This window comes from Podarcis tiliguerta (assembly GCF_965153285.1).
Source record: "Podarcis tiliguerta genome assembly, chromosome: 1".
NCBI lineage: Eukaryota > Metazoa > Chordata > Lepidosauria > Squamata > Lacertidae > Podarcis > Podarcis tiliguerta.
This window is the reverse complement of record NC_139534.1, coordinates 121240080-121258331: the sequence shown is the minus strand read 5'-3', so window position 1 is coordinate 121258331 and position 18252 is coordinate 121240080. Positions and strand designations below refer to the sequence as shown.

Genomic DNA, 18252 nt, shown 5'->3' with positions numbered 1-18252 from the left:
CTGCCCCACACGTAGGCCTTCATTGGCCAATTTAGATTTAAAATTTAGGCAGCCTATCCTGTCACTCTCCGTGGCTGCAGCCTTCACCCACCTTAAAAGGTAAGTGGTCTTTCTTGCACTGGTGGGAGAGAACTGAACAGAATCCCTCCTAAGATTGATTGTAGTATTTTTCCTTTGGCTGCCAAACCACGTTCTGTGGTCTGTGCTAAGATTATGATCTGGTTAATCAGTTCTAACCAATTCTATAAAACTGCCCTTTGTCTTTCTTGCTTTAGTACTGCTATTTGTTTTAGTTGTATTTCCACTGCTAACTTCTATAAAGGCATATCCGTCTGTCCCCCACACTTCAAGCTAGGAAGAAACAAATTGCAATTTCCATCATGCTATGTGAATGGAAAAAGGAACAACAGTTTTGATTTAATCTACGCTGTTCCTTTTGCCCAATATGTATTTTAAAAGACACAAAAATCACAGTGTATTAAAACTCATTGGCTTTATTTTTTCAAAGCAAACTAGCAATTGCAGATATAGCTAATAACAGAAAGCAAATGTTAAATGGAACACTTAAAACTTGAAATGCACTTTAATCCAAAGGCAAAACCAAAGCGTTATCTTCCTATTTGGCTGCTGTGAATGCTAACTACGAGCTAAACTGAAGCGGCTTAATTATATGCACTTCACACACTTTAAAGAATCTGTCACAGCTAAGCCCTGCTGTCAAAACTATCAATTCCAAGAATCTTAGCCGTAGCAACTTGTATGCATCTTTAAAGCACGGATAGGGAACTTTTGTCCCTCCAGAACCGGTAAGACCAATTGTCATGGCTGATGGGAGCTGTAGATCAACAACATCTGGGAGGCCAGGGTTAAATGGAGGTGGCGAAGGACTCCTCTTCCTGGCACTGCCCACCATGGCAGCATCCCACTGTGCTCCCACTCTTCCTACAGCTGCTTGGCTCCATCCCGTCAACCTCTGTACATCAGGCAGAAACAGATTGCTTGGAGGGCAGAGTCATTACATTAGCTCCCCAGTGACAGATGGGTCACTGCTACTTACTGGGAGGGAAAGTGGCACGGGAGGTTGGCACGGAGGGAAAGTGGCACGGGAGGTTGGCACGGTGCAAACATGCAAGCAGGAGCACCAGATTGGCTCCGCCTGTGCGTCTGCACTGCACCAGACCCCTTGTCATCTTGCCCCTCTCACAGTAAGCAACATTGCTCCACCTGCCAGGAAGATGGCACAGCAGCTTCACTCTGCCTGGGAAGCCATTCCTGACACCAAACCCTCCCCTCCACCAATGCTAGGAGCCAAGGGTGATCAGGGCTCTCAGGTGTAGGAAAAAGCCTAAGGGTGTACCGTCCCCCTACAAACCCTGGCATTCAGAACTTTACTGAATGCATATAGGTTGGAGGGGTGAAGCCAGGTAGTCTAACTTTAGGGATAAGCAGCTCTTAGTGCCTCATGTGGTTAGTAAGTGAGCAGCATTAAAGTTCTTCCAATTTCAAATACTGTACTGCATATACCTGTGTCATTTTCTGGGGGCTTCCTGTTTCTTAGGAAAACAAGACAAACAGTTAAACTGGTAAGGTCACATTTTTAAACACATCTTTTATATTTTTCTGTAACAGAACAATAGGTTTTTTTAAAAAAAAAACGATAACAACATTCTGATCCTAAACACACTTATTTGGAAGCAGATTGCACCAGGTCTAATGGGACTTTCTTCCAGCGAAGGACGATGAGTGCTGAAGCCTTAGGCATTTAACAAAATCAACTTATGCAGCTGGTACAAGGAATCAGTCCTCGCTCGTGCATCTTGTGGTTCAGACTGGTCAATGACAATGTCTGACCGTGGCTAAATGAGAAAGAAAAACATGGGGACAATGTCCAAACAACATAACTTAGTACATGCAAGTAATGAACATTTTATTGTTTGTTCTTTTAAAGTGAAGGTTTAATGCTTTGAATGGAAGGGAAGGTTTTCTGGTGAGGTTGAAGGGGGGGAGGGGTGTCTGTTCCAGTAACATTTTCTCCTGGGCAGAGCTTATAACTCACAGAGGATGGATGGATGGATGGATGGATGGATGGGTAGGTAGGTAGGTAGATGTGGTATAGAATGTTAAAATTATCTCTAGCGCTTGGCAGGATGGTACAGGCACAACTACAAACTAACACAATGACATGGGGGTAGAGACGGGCATTTCTGTATATTATTTTTATTAGTATGTTCATTTTTGAACACAAGCATTTCTTGACTAGAGAACTGCATCGCTAAGTCTAGGGAAGTGTGTGAATTTTGAACGATGGCTGCAGTTCGGTTTACATATTTTTTTCAGGAAGTGTTTAGCTTCATTTTGGGGGACATTTTTATGCTGGTCACTACGTCTCAAAATTCAGAGAAGAGTGGAATGCAAAGGATAAATGTGCTCCAATCCACACTGCAGTCTAGGTGCTGTGGATCAGGGCAGGTCATACTGAAATTCACTGCAACTAATTCGTCAAGTATCCCCAATCAGAACACCCCAGATTCAAACCCTGGCATCTTCAGTAAAACAGTCAGGTAGTATGTGATCTGCTAGAGACCGTGGAGAGTCACCAGACCTGAGGCTATAAGGCTTGGGACAGGTGTTATTGAGGTCTAAAATTGGGAAGCAAATCTTACCTTACTCCATTCATACGGCTTCGGATAGAATTTGGGAAGAACAATTTCACGAGGTTTTGATTTACAAATCAGGCTGAGAGAGCGGGGAGAAAGAAACTCTTTGTGAGTAAAGAAAAACCGTATTAGTAGGACAGACATTTAAAGCACTCTTATACCACTTGAACAGTGATGGAGAATCTGTTGGGATTTCATTCTCTCCACTGCTGATGTGTGATTGTTTTCATCACATGTCTGTGTTAACATTCCATACTACTGGAATCATGGGAACGGAAGTTCAGTTACACTGTTCCGTTACTGTTGTATTTTTGCATTTGCTGTTCTCTCTCGGAGAAGAAGTGGAGAGGAGACATGTTTCCTTTGTTCTGTAACACCTGATCGTGTACATAATAAATTAGCTGAGAATCTACACTTCTATGCCTAGTTTCTGCTTGGACTCTGCTACTGTATTGTGTGCGCGTATCTTCGGATATGTGTTGCAGAAGCGCATCGGGACAGAGGACTGATGGATCATCCCGAGAGGCGCTTGAGGGGGGGAAGAACACAGCTGCCTGGTGTTTTCCCAAGTTGGTTACAAAGCCCAGCGTAGTACACCAACAGAATCCTGGGAACTGTAGTTCTACAGTGCCAAACTACAGTTCCCAAGATTCTTTATGGGGAAAGTCAAAACTACTAAAGTGGTGTAAGACCGCTTTATATATGTACAGTGGTGCCCCGCAAGACGAATGCCTCGCAAGACGGAAAACCCGCTAGACGAAAGGGTTTTCCGTTTTGGAGGTGCTTCGCAAAACGAATTTGCTATGGGCTTGCTTTGCAAGACGAAAATGTCTTGCGAGTTCTGCGGGGGTTTTTTCCCTCTCCCCCTTTTCCCCCAGCCCCTAAGCCGCTTAACAGCTGTTAGCTAAGCCGCTTATCAGCTGTTGCTAAGCCGCTTATCAGCTGGTCCACTAATCCCTTAATAGCCGCTAATCCCTTAATAGCCGCTAATCCCTTAATAGCCGCTAATAGCCCTTAAACCGCTAATAGCGCTAATAGCGCTAATCCGCTAATGGCCTTGCTTCGCAAGACGAAAAAAACCGCAAGACGAAGAGACTCACGGAACGGATTCTTTTCGTCTTGTGAGGCATCACTGTATATGCATGTATGTATGGTGTGAATGAAGCTCAACAGGCCTCTAATCGTGTTTTTGCCTTGCAAGGGGAGGGGTAGTAGCTGAGGTCCCCAGCAGGGGGGCAGGCAGAGGCTACACAGAGGGCTGGATGGAGATTCCAGGGCCCACCAGTTGCCAACCTTACTTTGTTGGGAAGCTGCTCAGGAAAAAAATTCAGCGTCACACAGAATCTGGTGCCCTAATTATCGGAAGGGGAGGCGTTAAAGGGGCCCTTAATGAAAGCCAGAAAGCCCACTTCCAACATTCCCCAACTGTAGCCATATCCTGCCCCCCTCCTAACCTTCATTAGGAGGACAAGCTAAGAAGGCCAGCAGCTCCCCCTGCCCCTTTCTAATTCAAGCCCTGGCTGAGCTAATTTATTAGGAGTATTTTGACAAGGCAAGCATTTAAAACATCATAATTTAAGTTGATCTCCCAGTGCCAATGTTTGCATCAGCCGAGTGCATACACGTGCATGCGCCCGAATTTGTCTATGCAGATCTAATCCTAGCTATTTTGGGAATGTTTTGTCGTGTGTGACAACTCGATTACTACAGACTCCCCGCCTGCCATCTCCTGTCTCCCTGAGCTGTGCAAAGTACGGCAGTGATACGTTTTAATTCATTCTGTCTAGACATGTTTTTCAAACGCAGAGTTTCCCGTTAAGTAGTGATGACATATGGTAAATACAATTAACTTAAAACTGCAGATGCACGAGTGGCCCGAATACATAATGATACATTTAGGTTCTTTCGCTTCTCCAGGATTGTTAACATTTGTGCCCGGCCTTCTCTAACCTGGTGCCCACCAGATGTTTGAAACCACAGCTCCCATCATCCCTGATCCATGGCCATGCTGGATGGGGCTGGTGGGAGTTCTAAACATCTGGAAGGCACCAGGCTAGGGAAAGCTGAGTTAGCGCTTCTTCAGATTTGTAATGCACTCTCTCTCCTGCTGTGTGCTATAAGAATGAATGCAACTTCTTATGGCAAAAAAAGGAGGTAATTTACCCTAAAAGCTTCTGGCGAGTGGAATCCTGCAACTGGGCAATTCTCTCTTGACCAAAATGCATCAGGCCGTTTGGACCATCTGAGACCAGCTTGTTAATGGCGATCCTTATAATGTTTATCTGTGAATAAAAGAGGGTCATTTTTTGAAGGCAGCAGAGATGGCGCCTGGTTGAATACAGTGCTACTTCGGGTTAAGTACTTAATTCGTTCCGGAGGTCCGTTCTTAACCTGAAACTGTTCTTAACCTGAAGCACCACTTTAGCTAATGGGGCTTCTTGCTGCCGACGGAGCATGATTTCAGTTCTCATCCTGAAGCAAAGTTCTTAACCCGAGGTACTATTTCTGGGTTAGCGGAGTCAATAAGCTGAAGCGTATGTAACCCGAAGTACCACTGTAGTTGAGCTTTTGATGAAACTACTTTTCTGATTCAAACTGAAACACTTTTAAACCAGATCTGTTAAAAGAATTTGTTAGCTTAATCGTCTACCCAAATACAGGATTATTTCCCAAGATGTGGTTCAATCTCATTGCACATAAGCCAGCCAAGGCAGTTGGGTTCACTTCCAAGAAACCGGGGGGGGGAGCAGCATGAATGGGATGAACTGGTGCGGAATTTACCTGGGTTATGTCATCTGCATCAATTTTCACATCAAACATAAACTCCATGTCGTGGTCAGAGAGGATGGGGACTCCCAGCGAGTAGTTCCATCCCAAGCCACAAAGGACACCAATGTATCTGTTCCTGTTTTCATCAACCCTAATGAGAGCAACAAGCTTTTTAACGACCAAGTCATTTATACAGTAAACTGGCCTGTGATCCTCAGATGAGGAGTGGTATATTAAAATAAACAAGTGCAGAAACTTTATATGACATCATAACCAAATACCGCTTGTCTGCACACAATGGCCCTGTTTGTATGTAACTGTAAACCATAAAGCATGAATGAGCAGTGTTGTAGGCATGCTGGATTGCTCCCATTTCACTCCAAGAGCAACAAGCTTGGTTGTTTTCCCCCAAATGACCCATGATCCATAGGCCAGGAGCAAACCTTGGCTTACCACTATGGTTTGTCTGGAGAGAGACAAACCATGAGTGCTGATTCACACCTCACAGTAAGCACAGGTAAAGGTAAAGGGACCCCTGACCATTAGGTCCAGTCGCGGACGACTCTGGGGTTGCGGCGCTCATCTCGCTTTATTGGCCAAGGGAGATGGCATACAGCTTCCGGGTCAAGTGGCCAGCACGACTAAGCCGCTTCTGGCAAACCAGAGCAGCACATGGAAACGCCGTTTACCTTCCCACCGGAGCAGTACCTATTTATCTACTTGCACTTTGACGTGCTTTCGAACTGCTAGGTTGGCAGGAGCAGGGACCTAGCAACGGGAGCTCACCCCGTCACAGGGATTCGAACCGCTGACTGTCTGATTGGCAAACCCTAGGCTCTGTGGTTTAACCCACAGCACCACCCGCATCCCTTCACAGTAAGCACACTCGTGGTTTATTGCCCGAAACTCAAGGAAAGGAGGACCTAGACAAGAACGATTCAGCAGCATGTTCATTCACAGTAAGCCATGCTCTAGGGATTACTGTGATCAGATTTCTTGAAATCCTGTCCCTCCTGATCCCTTTGCGCCTGAGCTTCTGTGATTTGGGCAAACCCTACCCACAGACTCTTTTCACCTCTTTCTTTACAGAAAAATGATTCTCAGGGATAGCAAATTTTCAGTATCACCTTCTGAACTTCAAATCTGGCAGGTTACAAGCTTTTAAATTCGGCAACATTTGAAATTAATTACTTTAAATATGCACAGGCCTGGCAGTAAGCATAGCCCTGGATTTGAAAAAAAGATCAATGTTTACTATCAGTGTGGGTGTCAGGGAACTGCCATCGGAGCTGGAAGCGGAGAGGAGGCTCCAGAGGGATGGTGGAGAGGGTCCCAGTAGGGAGAGAGGTAGCCCATCCGCTGGGGAAGGAAATCAGCGTAACACCAGTGGAGAAGGGGGGCAGATGGGGGAATTGGAGAGGTGGCTCCAGGACTCTTCGCCAGAGACCAGCAGAGAGGGCACGAGTGCTCCGTTGCCCACACCCACCTTGCGCAGAAAACTTCCGCGCAGGCAAAGATGGAGGAGACTGGGCGTCAAACAGCTTCTATGCTGGAAGAGGTTTAAGAAACGCCCACTGACGGATTCTGCCAGCGACTGAGGCAGCCACGGAACTTGAGGCTGTCCAGACATAAAGGGTTCAACCAGGCAACCTAGCCAGGAGTAACGGCAACTTACGCACGAGCAACCCCTAGAACCATTACAGTGGGGGACTGCATTTTATGTCACACAACATGAAGCCTTTGGAAAGAGTGTTATACATTCTATCAGGGAACTATAAAGGAAGCAGCACAAGCGTTTAAGTTGACTGTGATGCTCTTGTTTAGAAATGTGCACATACCTGAGATCTATCACAGGAGCAAACAGCATGGCCAGCAGTGCTGGAAGGCCTGGAATATGAGGCATCAGAGATGTCTCCCTGAGCAACATTGTGGATCCTGTTATCAGAAAACAACAGTAGCAATGATAATACTATTTGGTCATTTTAAAGAATGCAATAATTTTGCAAATGTAAGATCCAGTGGTAACAGAACTACAGTACAGGCACAAGTGATCGATCAGCTCTTTATCAATGCTCTATTCACCCAGGAATGGTACACCACTTACCTGTTGCATTTACTGTCACAGAGGCAGCAACCAGCATCTGTTGAAACGAGTCTTCAGGGGCATCAACCACCACCACAGAGTTCACACTCTCCTTCTCCACTAAGACTGCTCTAGAGGGGAGGGAGAGAGAAAAGCAATTCAGTTCGTTTAAATGCCAGCCTTGCCCAGAATTCCTAATATGAAGCAGAAGAAATCCAATGTCGTGAAATTGTCACTGACTAATTAGCAAAATTATTCTCTTCAACACCTTTCCTACTAAAAGGGTTCTATCAAACATCTTTTCTTTTCTCTTCTTTTGCATGGACAAGTATAATGCAATTTGAAACTCATTTATACCAAATATAGTAGGTCGAAAATTGCAATCGTCAATTGATAATGATTGTTATGGCAATGTACTATATCCTTTGGGGGTTTATTGCTTTCATTTTTTTCTCTCCCCCCCCCCCTCTGAAGCAGGCATAGGCAAACTCAGCCTTCCAGATGTTTTGAGACTACAATTCCCATCATCCCTGACCACTGGTCCTGTTAGCTAGGGATGATGGGAGTTGTAGTCCCAAAACTTCTGGAGGGCCGAGTTTGCCTATGCCAGCTTTAAAGCCACTTTTGTATGTGTTGTAAATCATCATCGTCTTTTATGTACAAGCATTTACATAGAACTACTGCTGCCAGGGGGCATCATTCTTCAGTCTTCCCCACGGAGAAAAGGGCTTCTCTTCAAGACAGTTCCTACTGTGGCATCTGTGCACCATCCCTTGCTAGAAAAGGCACATCTGAGCACAGCTGTATGTGCCTGGGTGACCTATGATTAGATTACCACAATGCGTTCTACCTGCGGCTATCCTATAGGAGTGTTTGGAACCTCCAGCTGGTGGCAAAATGCTAGGGATATTTAATGTTACGCCAGTATCTTAACAGCTTAGGGCTGCAATATGGTGTTGCCATCAATTAAGGCTGCCTAGCTGTTGTTTCCCCATAACAGGACCTTCTTGGTGGCATTTCTCCATTTGTGGGATACCTTCCCTGGTGAGATGCACCCATTTCCTTCATTATTCATTTTTAGGGGAAACTTAAAAACATTCCTGTTTCCCAGGCATTTGATGGCTGAAAGATACTGGTCATGCCAACCTTCAAAATAGGCTGGATGAGATTTTTTTTTAAAAAAAATATTTTTAGTTATTTTAAACATGTTTTATGTCCATTTTAATTGTCTTTTTTAAACATGTTGGTGTTTGATGCTCCCCCCAGAGCATTTTGGGGAAGATGGATGGAATAGAAATGTAATAAATAATAGCAATTATTGTCTGAAAGACCACCGTGTGAATCTGCCTAGATGGAAGAGATCATCTTCGTTGGCCCTATCGTAGGAACTTTTGCTGGTAGGAATGTGCGATAAAGGCTTCTTTGCAGCTACAATGTTAAGAGAATTCCACACTAAGCAGATACAGTAATTCCTTCTGCCCATGCGTTCAGAACAGCGTGTTGCTGTTGTTGTTTTTTAAAAAGGTTAGCAGATTATACGTGCTTAATGTCCTATTTTCTGACATGTTGCTTTGTGCTTTGCTTAACATTTCCTGGCTGTTGTCATTGTAGCAGGAACCACCACCCCCCCATCATTCAGTTTGTACAAACTTCACACTCACACACTACATACGCTACACTTCTGTTATAAATTCATAGAAAATCAACCATACATCGGATTTGCACTGTTCCTCTTTTATTTTACTCCATGAAGGAAAGACTACAAAATGGGGAAGGTTTGATACAGGGCGCCATAATCCCATCACCATCCCAGCACATCCACAGGAGCCCTGCCCAGTTGCTATGCCAACCCTGATGATCCCAGACAGAAGACAATCAAAATCACAAAGAACTTGCATATGGGAGTGGATTCAGCATGATCAGATTTCCCTCAGGGGGCAGGAAACTGCGACTACCTTTTGTCTTCAGAAAATGACTCATGGGGAGGGGGAGAAGGGAACCAGCCAGGTGACAGGACACTCAGGTTACCACCACAACTCCTCCCTCAACCCCTCCTTTCTGTAATGTATGCATGATGTTTCTGGGGGTGGGCTTGACCTAGAGGATGGGAATTTCAAAAGTTTTTATAAGGTCTTGCACACCATTTTCTGTGTCTTTCCTCTCTCCTGCAAGTGAGGGGAACACCCTGTTGCAGCAGTTCAATAAAGGCCAAGCCTACAGGCTGCTGATTTGCTCCAATTTACTCTGGTTGGTGTCTTTACTTTTGTCCAAGGGAGCCCTCGGATTTTTCCGGGAACATCATGAAGCTCAGGGTTTAGAACCTTGCAGGGGGCAGGTAATCTATTTGCTTTGGAAGAGGGAGGTGTCAAGGTGTGAGAAAACCCTCAGGAAAACCTTTGCTCTTCCTACTTAGTTGGTTTACTTAGAAAAATAGAGGGAGTGTGTTCTTAGACCTGAGGTTATTCACTTACACACAAACCCACCCACCCTGTGAAGAAGCAAAACTCCAGAAGCACAAAATACCTGCACACCTTGAAAAAATGCATGTAAAATACAAGCTCAGACCTGTAAACTGCTACTCAGGTTGGGACCAAGTAAATAATAATTTAATCGCATGAGCCCTTAATGCACTGCAGTTGTCTAAATGAGATTAGGTGCTTGAGTGAGGAGGGGTGTTTAGGGGGGGAGGGTCAGAGAGATGCAGAGAACGGCTGTCCACTGTTAACATTAAAATACTTAAATATTGTGAAATCAGGTACAATTGGGCTCTGGGTCTTAATTAACCGCAACAAAGAACTACATCAGGAAATGCAAATACGGAACACATGAAATAACTGGTGTGAAATCACATAATGGAACATGGCAATAGTACGACCAAAAAAATGTGTAAAATTCTGGCTGTAAGTGGAAGGTGAGATGATAACGTCACAGCTGGAAGAAGCCAAACTGCAGAAAAACTGAATTGGCTCTGGTTACGACGAATACATGTCAGTTTTGGGATTTTCTCCCAAAGGAAGGTGAGACTAGCCCCATCCCCGATGCTGTTTTAGGTGAGCACTGCAAATGTTCTTATTATGCATGGATTTTAATGAATTATTGAAGCTTTTAACTCTGCTTTGTTGGATTTTAAAGTTTTAGTTTTACCTTATTTTGTTACTTAATAATCATTTTTGGTTTGGTTCTTCTTGCAAAACTGCTGGGGCGGGGCTTATTAGGGCAGGAATGCAGAATTAAATAACCTAAATACCAAAGCAAGTATGCCTTTTTCTCCAGAAATACTACTTCAATGAAGGTCAGGCTTATGCAGATGTGGCAAATTAATTAATTTCAATTAATTGATTATACGTTCTTCAAATTTAGAGGCAGCCCTAATAAAAATTATGAGAACCAGGGGACACAATTTTGTACATGACCCGGAAGGACATCAATGAGAAGTCCAGTTCAGCCAGAATGTCACGGAGTGACCTTGAAGAAAGCACAGTAACATGCCATCCTACCTAAATCTGGAGATTCTGGTCATGCTGCTGAATTTCAGGCAGTAGGGGTTGTATGGGCCAATAAGCCTTGCCTTAGGAAGAAAAAAATTAGAGCAGAACATAAAACAACCAAATTAGTCCATTTCGGATTTTCTTCTTATGGTAGTAAAGTGTGGCTCATGTTTTGGGGTAGGAAGGGTAAATATGGAAGCGTCAAAATAACGCCCCCCCACCCCAACCCCTTAAAATCAGTTCATGAGTAACATCAAACCATGGATTAGAGGTGCAAGGATGAGCCACTGTGAGCCTGGGGCTCACACACCCGCTTCTTCCAGCACAGCCACCAAAAGACTGAAAGACTCTGCTTGAGATTAACCACAGTTAAGTGTGCCATCCATTCCTTAAACGTAGTTAAATTTAACTAAGGTTTATTGAATCAATCCAGCTTCTTAAAACTATGACTTGACGTTGGCTTGGTTTCAACAAGCAAACAGTGAAGACTAACCACACTTTGTCAAGTGTGGATGGCATACAAGATGTCACTGAAACAAAATCCTCTTTGCGGGGAGCGTGAAAATTGCTCCAGTTCCTTCTCCTACACACTAAACCATGGTTTGCCAGTACCGTCAATGCAGCCTCTTAGAGCTCCGGAAAACCCAAAGCATAAAAACGGCTTGCACAAAATCGCAAGTTTACATGAACATTGTGCGTTTTGTTATTTCGCTCAGCTGCTCTCACACGTTTCTGTAGAGATGGAGCGATCTCCCACCCCCAAAGTAACCTTCACCAGCCACGTGGTTTCAGTGATGAAGAAACCTGGTATTAATAGATACTTGGATGGAAAGGCTGCATTACGTCCTTCAGGGCACCCACAGTACGCCACTCTGAAAGCAGGGGAAAGTAATGACTGTGCCTCTTAAGCTTACCTTGCAGTTTGGCGCACTAAACCTATTGGCAGAGGCGTTCTCCAAGAGCATTTCAATCAAGCGATTCTCCTCTTCACTTGAGCTCCTCTGGAGAGAAGCATCCCTCTTCCTTTCTTCTGGCTTTGAAAACAGCTCTTTAAGATTTTCGTGGCTGATCTAACGGAAATTCAAAAGAAAACATTTTGAGAGTTATTGGGCGGGGGCAGAGGGAGGAAAGAGACTTAGTTATACTACACGGGGCATGAGAACTGTACTTAAGCCAGGCATCCCCAACCTTTGGCCCTCCAGATGTTTTGGACTACAGTTCCCTTCATCCCTGACCACTGGTCCTGTTAGCTAGGGATCATGGGAGTTGTAGGCCAAAACATCTGGAGGGCTGCAGGTTGGGTGTGCCTGACTTAAGCTTTGCTTTGTTGGGAGTTGAGCCTGGGGCCAGACTCCCCTTCTTCAGGGTATAACACTGAGTGGGAGAGTGGATAGCCCTCAGAGCCAGTCCCAGAAGAAGAAGAAGAAGAAGAAGAAGAAGAGTCTGGATTTGATATCCCGCCTTTCACTCCCCTTCAGGAGTCTCAAAGCAGCTAACAATCTCCTTTTCCCTTCCTCCCTCACAACAAACACTCTGTGAGGTGAGTGGGGCTGAGAGACTTCAGAGAAGTGTGACTAGCCCAAGGTCACCCAGCAGCTGCATGTGGAGGAGCAGAGACGCGAACCCGGTTCCCCAGATTACAAGACTACCGCTCTTAACCACTACACCACACTGGCTCTCTCTCAGAAGCACCACAAGATGTGTCTGCAGTCCCTGTCAACCCATGGCCTGAGGCAGTAGACTCCAGTTCAGAAGCCGTAACACAACCATAACATCCCCTGCTGCATTGGAGTCAATAAGTGCTAAAAAGGAGGGTGGGGCTCCTTTCAGCAAAGGTGGAGCCAGTTGCTAGGACAGAATAACAAAATCAGAGTTACGAGGGGCCACCATGGTCACCATCTATCTGCTTCGACCCCCTGTGATGCAGGAGGTGTAACTTGTATTTAATGCGGCAGCTAGACTGGTGACTGGGAGTGGCCACCGGGACCACATAACACCGGTCCTGAGAGATCTGCATTGGCTCCCAGTACGTTTCTAAGCACAATTCAAAGTGTTGGTGCTGACCTTTAAAGCCCTAAATGGCCTCGGTCCTGTATACCTGAAGGAGCGTCTCCACCCCCATCATTCAGCCCGGACACTGAGATCCAGCGCTGAGGGGCTTCTGGCAGTTTCCTCATTGCGAGAAGTGAGGTTACAGGGAACCAGACAGAGGGCCTTCTTGGTAGTGACGCCCTCTCTGTGGAACGCCCTCCCTTCAGATGTGAAGGAAATAAGCAGCTATCTTATCTTTAAAAGACATCTGAAGGCAGCCCCGTTTTTAATATTTAATGCTGTATTGTTTTTTAACACTCGATTGGAAGCCGCCCAGAGTGGCTGGGGAAACTCGGCCAGATGGGCAGGGTATAAATAAATTATTATTATAATTATAATTATTATTATTATGGCTTGGTCTGAGGTACTGCTGGTGCTGAAGCGACGTCCCAGTTCTGCTCTCCAGCCTGAGCCCTGTGCAGAGCTGTCCAGGAAAACCGTTCTCCTGCGGCTCCACTGACATCAGAACTAACAGCACGACAGAGGTTAAGCCTGCAATGCCTTGCCTTCAATCCCCCCTGCTCTCACAGCTTCAAAAAACCCTAAAATGCCAAGACTTTGAGAAGGAACAAGAGAACGCACTTTGGATTCATAGGAGTCTTCCGCCAGTTCGGCATGGCCTTCCTGAATGAGTATATCACGGACGTTCACAATGTCCAAAAGCCCAGAGTACCGAAGCACATCAACAAGCAGGATGCTGTGCACAATCGAGAAGACCTTCACCAGCAGAGCACAGCCGCTGACCAAGGAAGCAAAGCTCTGGCTTGCAGCGTGACTCCACTGCTCTCCACATACAAGGGACTGGGCAGAAGGCCGCATTCTGCGCAGCTTGAATTCCAGAGCCTACACCAAAACACAAACAAACAAACCCGCCAAACACGAATATATGCACTTTTGGCCCTGGAAAAGTTTGAACTGATTAATAACAATAAGAATAGCAATAATAATAGTTATTTAACACACACACTCCTCCCTCCAAAACACGTAGCACGGTTCCGTGATTCTTAGAACAAAAAGGAGCATTACCTGGAACGGAAGCTCTCGGAGATGGCTTGGAATCTCTCGCAAGTGTCCCAAAGCTACTTTTGATCTGTTGCCATAATCTACATAGAAAACCTGGATGGTAAAACAACAGTAATGAATAGAAGGACTGGCAATTATTTCCAAAGCAGAGAAGAAAATTGGCTTACAAATTCAGAGGAGCCTCCTGGTGCAAAAATTAGGCCCGTTATTGCATCACGTGAAATTTTATGGCTAAGGCAGTCATTTCAGCCGGTGCCCCCTTTGCTTAAAATGACCATGGGGAAGCTTGCAGATGCAGCAGCAGCTGATCTAAGGGCGAAGTGATTTGTGTGCAACAATGAGGCTGGGCGCCATTTCTCCCCCACTATGAAACAATGGCGAGGGTGAGGGACGCGGGTGGCGCTGTGGGTTAAAGCCTCAGTGCCTAGGGCTTGCCGATCAAAAGGTCGGCGGTTCGAATCCCCGCAGCGGGGTGCGCTCCCGCTGTTCGGTCCCAGCGCCTGCCAACCTAGCAGTTCGAAAGCACGTCAAAGTGCAAGTAGATAAATAGGGACCGCTTACTAGCGGGAAGGTAAACGGTGTTTCCGTGTGCGGCTCTGGCTCGTTAGAGCAGCGATGTCACGCTGGCCACGTGACCCGGAAGTGTCTTCGGACAGCGCTGGCCCTTGGCCTCTTTGAGTGAGATGGGCGCACAACCCTAGAGTCTGTCAAGACTGGCCCATACGGGCAGGGGTACCTTTACCTTTACTTTATGAAACAATGGCAGGAATGTTTTGAAGTGGTCAGGGAGCACAGAGCAGAGGTGAGGTGCCAATCTGCATATTGTGAGTACCCGGCACACCAGTGGCTCACTGAACAAGTGCAGGTGTCACCAGGGCAGACAACGCACCGTGGAGAACAGCTTGGTGTGACAGCGTAACCTTTGTAGGCAAAAGATTCCGGGTTCAATCCCTAACTTCTCTAGGCAGACATAGGAAGCACTCGTGCCTGAAACTCTGAAGACAGAACAATGGTCTAACTCCATATGGCAAGGGCAGTCATCACGGTGCCCTCTAGATCCCTGACCACCGGGCCATGAAGGCCGGGGCTGATGGGAGTTGGAGTCCAACAACAACTGGACAGCCCCATGTTGACTACTGCAGCTTAAGGAAGCTTACTAGATTCCCAAGGATGCAATTTCCTAAAACAGCCATGCAAAGTCAGCCCAATTTGCCAACATGAAAGAGTCTGCCCTATATATTTAATATATTTTAGCATTTTCTAACCCCTCCGATCACTCTCTCCCAGCATTTGCCAATCCTGCCCTTCCCCCGTTTTCTAGAGCCCTCAGAGTTGATTCAGAGCTGTGTGTGCTTCCTTGGGTTTGAATTAAACTGCAAACACAATGATGCTTTTAAAAAAATATGTACCTCTGCATTCTCTCCGGATACATATAAGACTTGGGCTCTGTAGTATCTCTCGTCTTCCCACTCAGTAAAGGGTGCCAAGCACACCAAATCTGGATAGGGACGGACTAGCAGAGGGGTCAGGTGTAGCTGGTTGATCTCAGCAGACACGTTGTTGAGCACAGACATATTTTTCTCGTCAATTCTGTAACCCCAAAAGTGCCCAACTTCGACCACCTGAAGAGAGGGAAGGGAATAGATAGATAGATAAATAGATAGATAGGTATTGACTGTGTGGTCAAATTCTTACTTAATCATCCAGGATATCCAGCCAGCTGTGTTGCTACTCCCTTTGCAGAAACACGAAAGCCAGCAAAGAGGCAACAGTTAACTGAAGTTTCTCACTACGTGAGAAATGGGAAGCCACCATTAATGGCTTTTAAAGGTAGGGGTGGGTGAAGAAATTTGGCTGAGTCCGCTTTTTAATGTAAACCTGCCCAGCAGCAGCAGCTGACAGGGCAGCGTTCCTTGCCTGGCTTTGCACATGGCTGGCGAGGCAATGGGTAGCTTGGCACAGTGCGGGCACAGCTAATCCCATGCTCATGATGCTAAGCTTGCACTGAGCTCCCTGCTGCCTTGGCCATTCCATAACGAGGAGCATAAAACAGCTCGCAAAAAAATGTGTGTATTAGGACAGCTGCACACTGAAATGCTTTCATGAGCACTTACAGTTGCCAGCAGAAATGAGGAGACCTCAACCAATGATTGCGGGGAATAAAAAGTGCAAAGAGGACATGGGAGTGGTTCTGGCAGCAATAATATGACCTAGACTCTGAATGTGCACTAACTGCTGCAGTATAGTTTTATGGCATTCGTACCTCTGTGACGTTGATAGATAAATCAAGGCTGCTGATGGTCTGCAGTTTTTCCAAAGGACTACTGAACTTCTCCATGGGAGACACCGTGTGCTTCTGAAAGTCCACATTCACTCTAAAAAGAAATGTGAAGCGCAAACAGAACAGAAATCACTCATTGCTACCTTCTGCAGACTGCTCCCTCAATTAAAATGTTTATAGCAACTGGCCTAGCCAGAACGGAAGACTACGACTCCCATCATCCCTCTCCACAGGTCATGCTGGTTGGGCTGATGGGAGCTGTAGTCCAACAACATCTGCAGAGCCACAGGTTCCCCATCACTGGTTTAAGTAACCAGCAACCCTGAAACGATCTCTTCTCCTCTCATGGGCAAGGCCAGATTAGCCCTCAACATAACAAAACCACATGCTCCCCTCGAGCAAAACACTTGGCTTTTTAAGGCTGGAGCATCTACTGGAGTTGAACAAAGATGATTCTTTTTAAATACATTGAAAATGTTGTTCATACACTTGGCCAATCACCTAATAATAATAATGCCTCTGTTCCATTTTCAGAGCTAACCATGGTGCAGTGTGGCATCTAGGCTGATTTTAAATGTCAACCATGGTTAGTTCTAAACCAGAGCTCGAAACCAAGTTCGAAACAGCTGGTTTGCAAAGCCTGGCTAGGATAGCATTACCAGCTGCAATCACAACGCGGAAATTTTCAACTGCTATGTTTACATAGACGTGAATGATTACGCATCTTTCCTTTTCATAGGTTTCTCTTCAATATTTTGTAAATCTAAATACTAATACATTTTTAAAAAAGAAATAGAGCATGTTCCTAGAAAATGTAAACCACTCTCCCCTTCCCCTACTTCCTCGACACTTCAGGCACCCAGAATAACTTGTTCTTTTCTTTATTGTTCAGATTTCAGGATTATGTTTGCTTTGTCTCACGAAGTTTCTGAACCCAAAGTATGAGCGGAACAGAATTCACACTGTGCAGCGCGGCTTTAACTCACTGCTCCTGTCCCTGTTTATTTGCCAACAGAATAAATTTATGCAAAAAAGGCTCATGAGAATTTGCATTAATTTGAAAACTAATGAATCTGCATCATACTGTGAACTCCGCGCCAGCATGTTTGGTCCTCCATCCATTTTCCCTTCAATCTCCTCTGGGGAATGTATATTCAGCTCCAATGGAGTCCGCAGCTGTGACATCTTAAGGGCCATGTATACGGCAGAAAGTGTTTTAAAGCATTCGGTTGGATTCCGGGAAAATTCTACAAAGGCTCTACAGGGAGAAAATGCAAAGTAAAAATAAAGTACGTTCTGTAGGTTAGAACGAAGAAAATACTAAGGTGGTAGGGCGTGTTGAATTTTTCAACGTTCAAATTCCAAAAATGAAGGCTGCCAGAAAGTTGTAATGTGACTTAGAGATTCAAAAGATATTTTGGAAAAATTAATATAATTTAGTTTTGCTTGGCAAGTAAAATGTGTGTAAAATCGTACAGAAATCATTCAGAATAACTGCCAAGTACTTTCAGTTATATATGACAGGCACACAAACCCAGAACATTTCAAACCCTTATGACTGCGAAGATACCTTTGAAAACGTGTAGGCAATCTTTTTACGCTAGGTATTTACCGTATTTTTCGCTCTATAAGACGCACCAGAACACAAGACACACCTAGTTTTTGGAGGAGGAAAACAAGAAAAAAAATATTCTGAATCTCAGAAGCCAGAACAGCAAGAGGGGTCGCTGCACAGTGAAAGCAGCAATCCCTCTTGCTGTTCTGGCTTCTGGGATAGCTGCGCAGCCTGCATTTGCTCCATAAGACGCACACACATTTCCCCTTACTTTTTAGGAGGGAAAAAGTGAGTCTTATAGAGCA

The 18252-nt window shown here is 45.2% G+C and overlaps 1 protein-coding gene across 4 annotated transcripts in view; it reads right to left on the bottom strand.

Annotated features, from left to right (window-relative positions):
- Window positions 1-1651: 1651 nt before the first annotated feature.
- The window catches only part of TDRD9 (tudor domain containing 9), a 116872-nt gene continuing 100271 nt past the window's right edge, over window positions 1652-18252 (bottom strand). For all 4 annotated transcript variants that reach the window (XM_083433700.1, XM_083433699.1, XM_083433701.1 and 1 more), the window contains 13 exons: window positions 17477-17650; window positions 16375-16486; window positions 15521-15733; window positions 14115-14204; window positions 13671-13931; window positions 11912-12067; window positions 11007-11077; window positions 7531-7640; window positions 7265-7361; window positions 5439-5577; window positions 4821-4939; window positions 2664-2736; window positions 1652-1856 (listed from right to left, as the gene is read on the bottom strand). In XM_083433700.1, the coding sequence (XP_083289826.1) occupies window positions 1755-1856; window positions 2664-2736; window positions 4821-4939; window positions 5439-5577; window positions 7265-7361; window positions 7531-7640; window positions 11007-11077; window positions 11912-12067; window positions 13671-13931; window positions 14115-14204; window positions 15521-15733; window positions 16375-16486; window positions 17477-17650 (1717 nt within the window). In that variant the 3' untranslated portion in view covers window positions 1652-1754. The remainder of the gene's footprint in view (window positions 1857-2663; window positions 2737-4820; window positions 4940-5438; window positions 5578-7264; window positions 7362-7530; window positions 7641-11006; window positions 11078-11911; window positions 12068-13670; window positions 13932-14114; window positions 14205-15520; window positions 15734-16374; window positions 16487-17476; window positions 17651-18252) is intronic.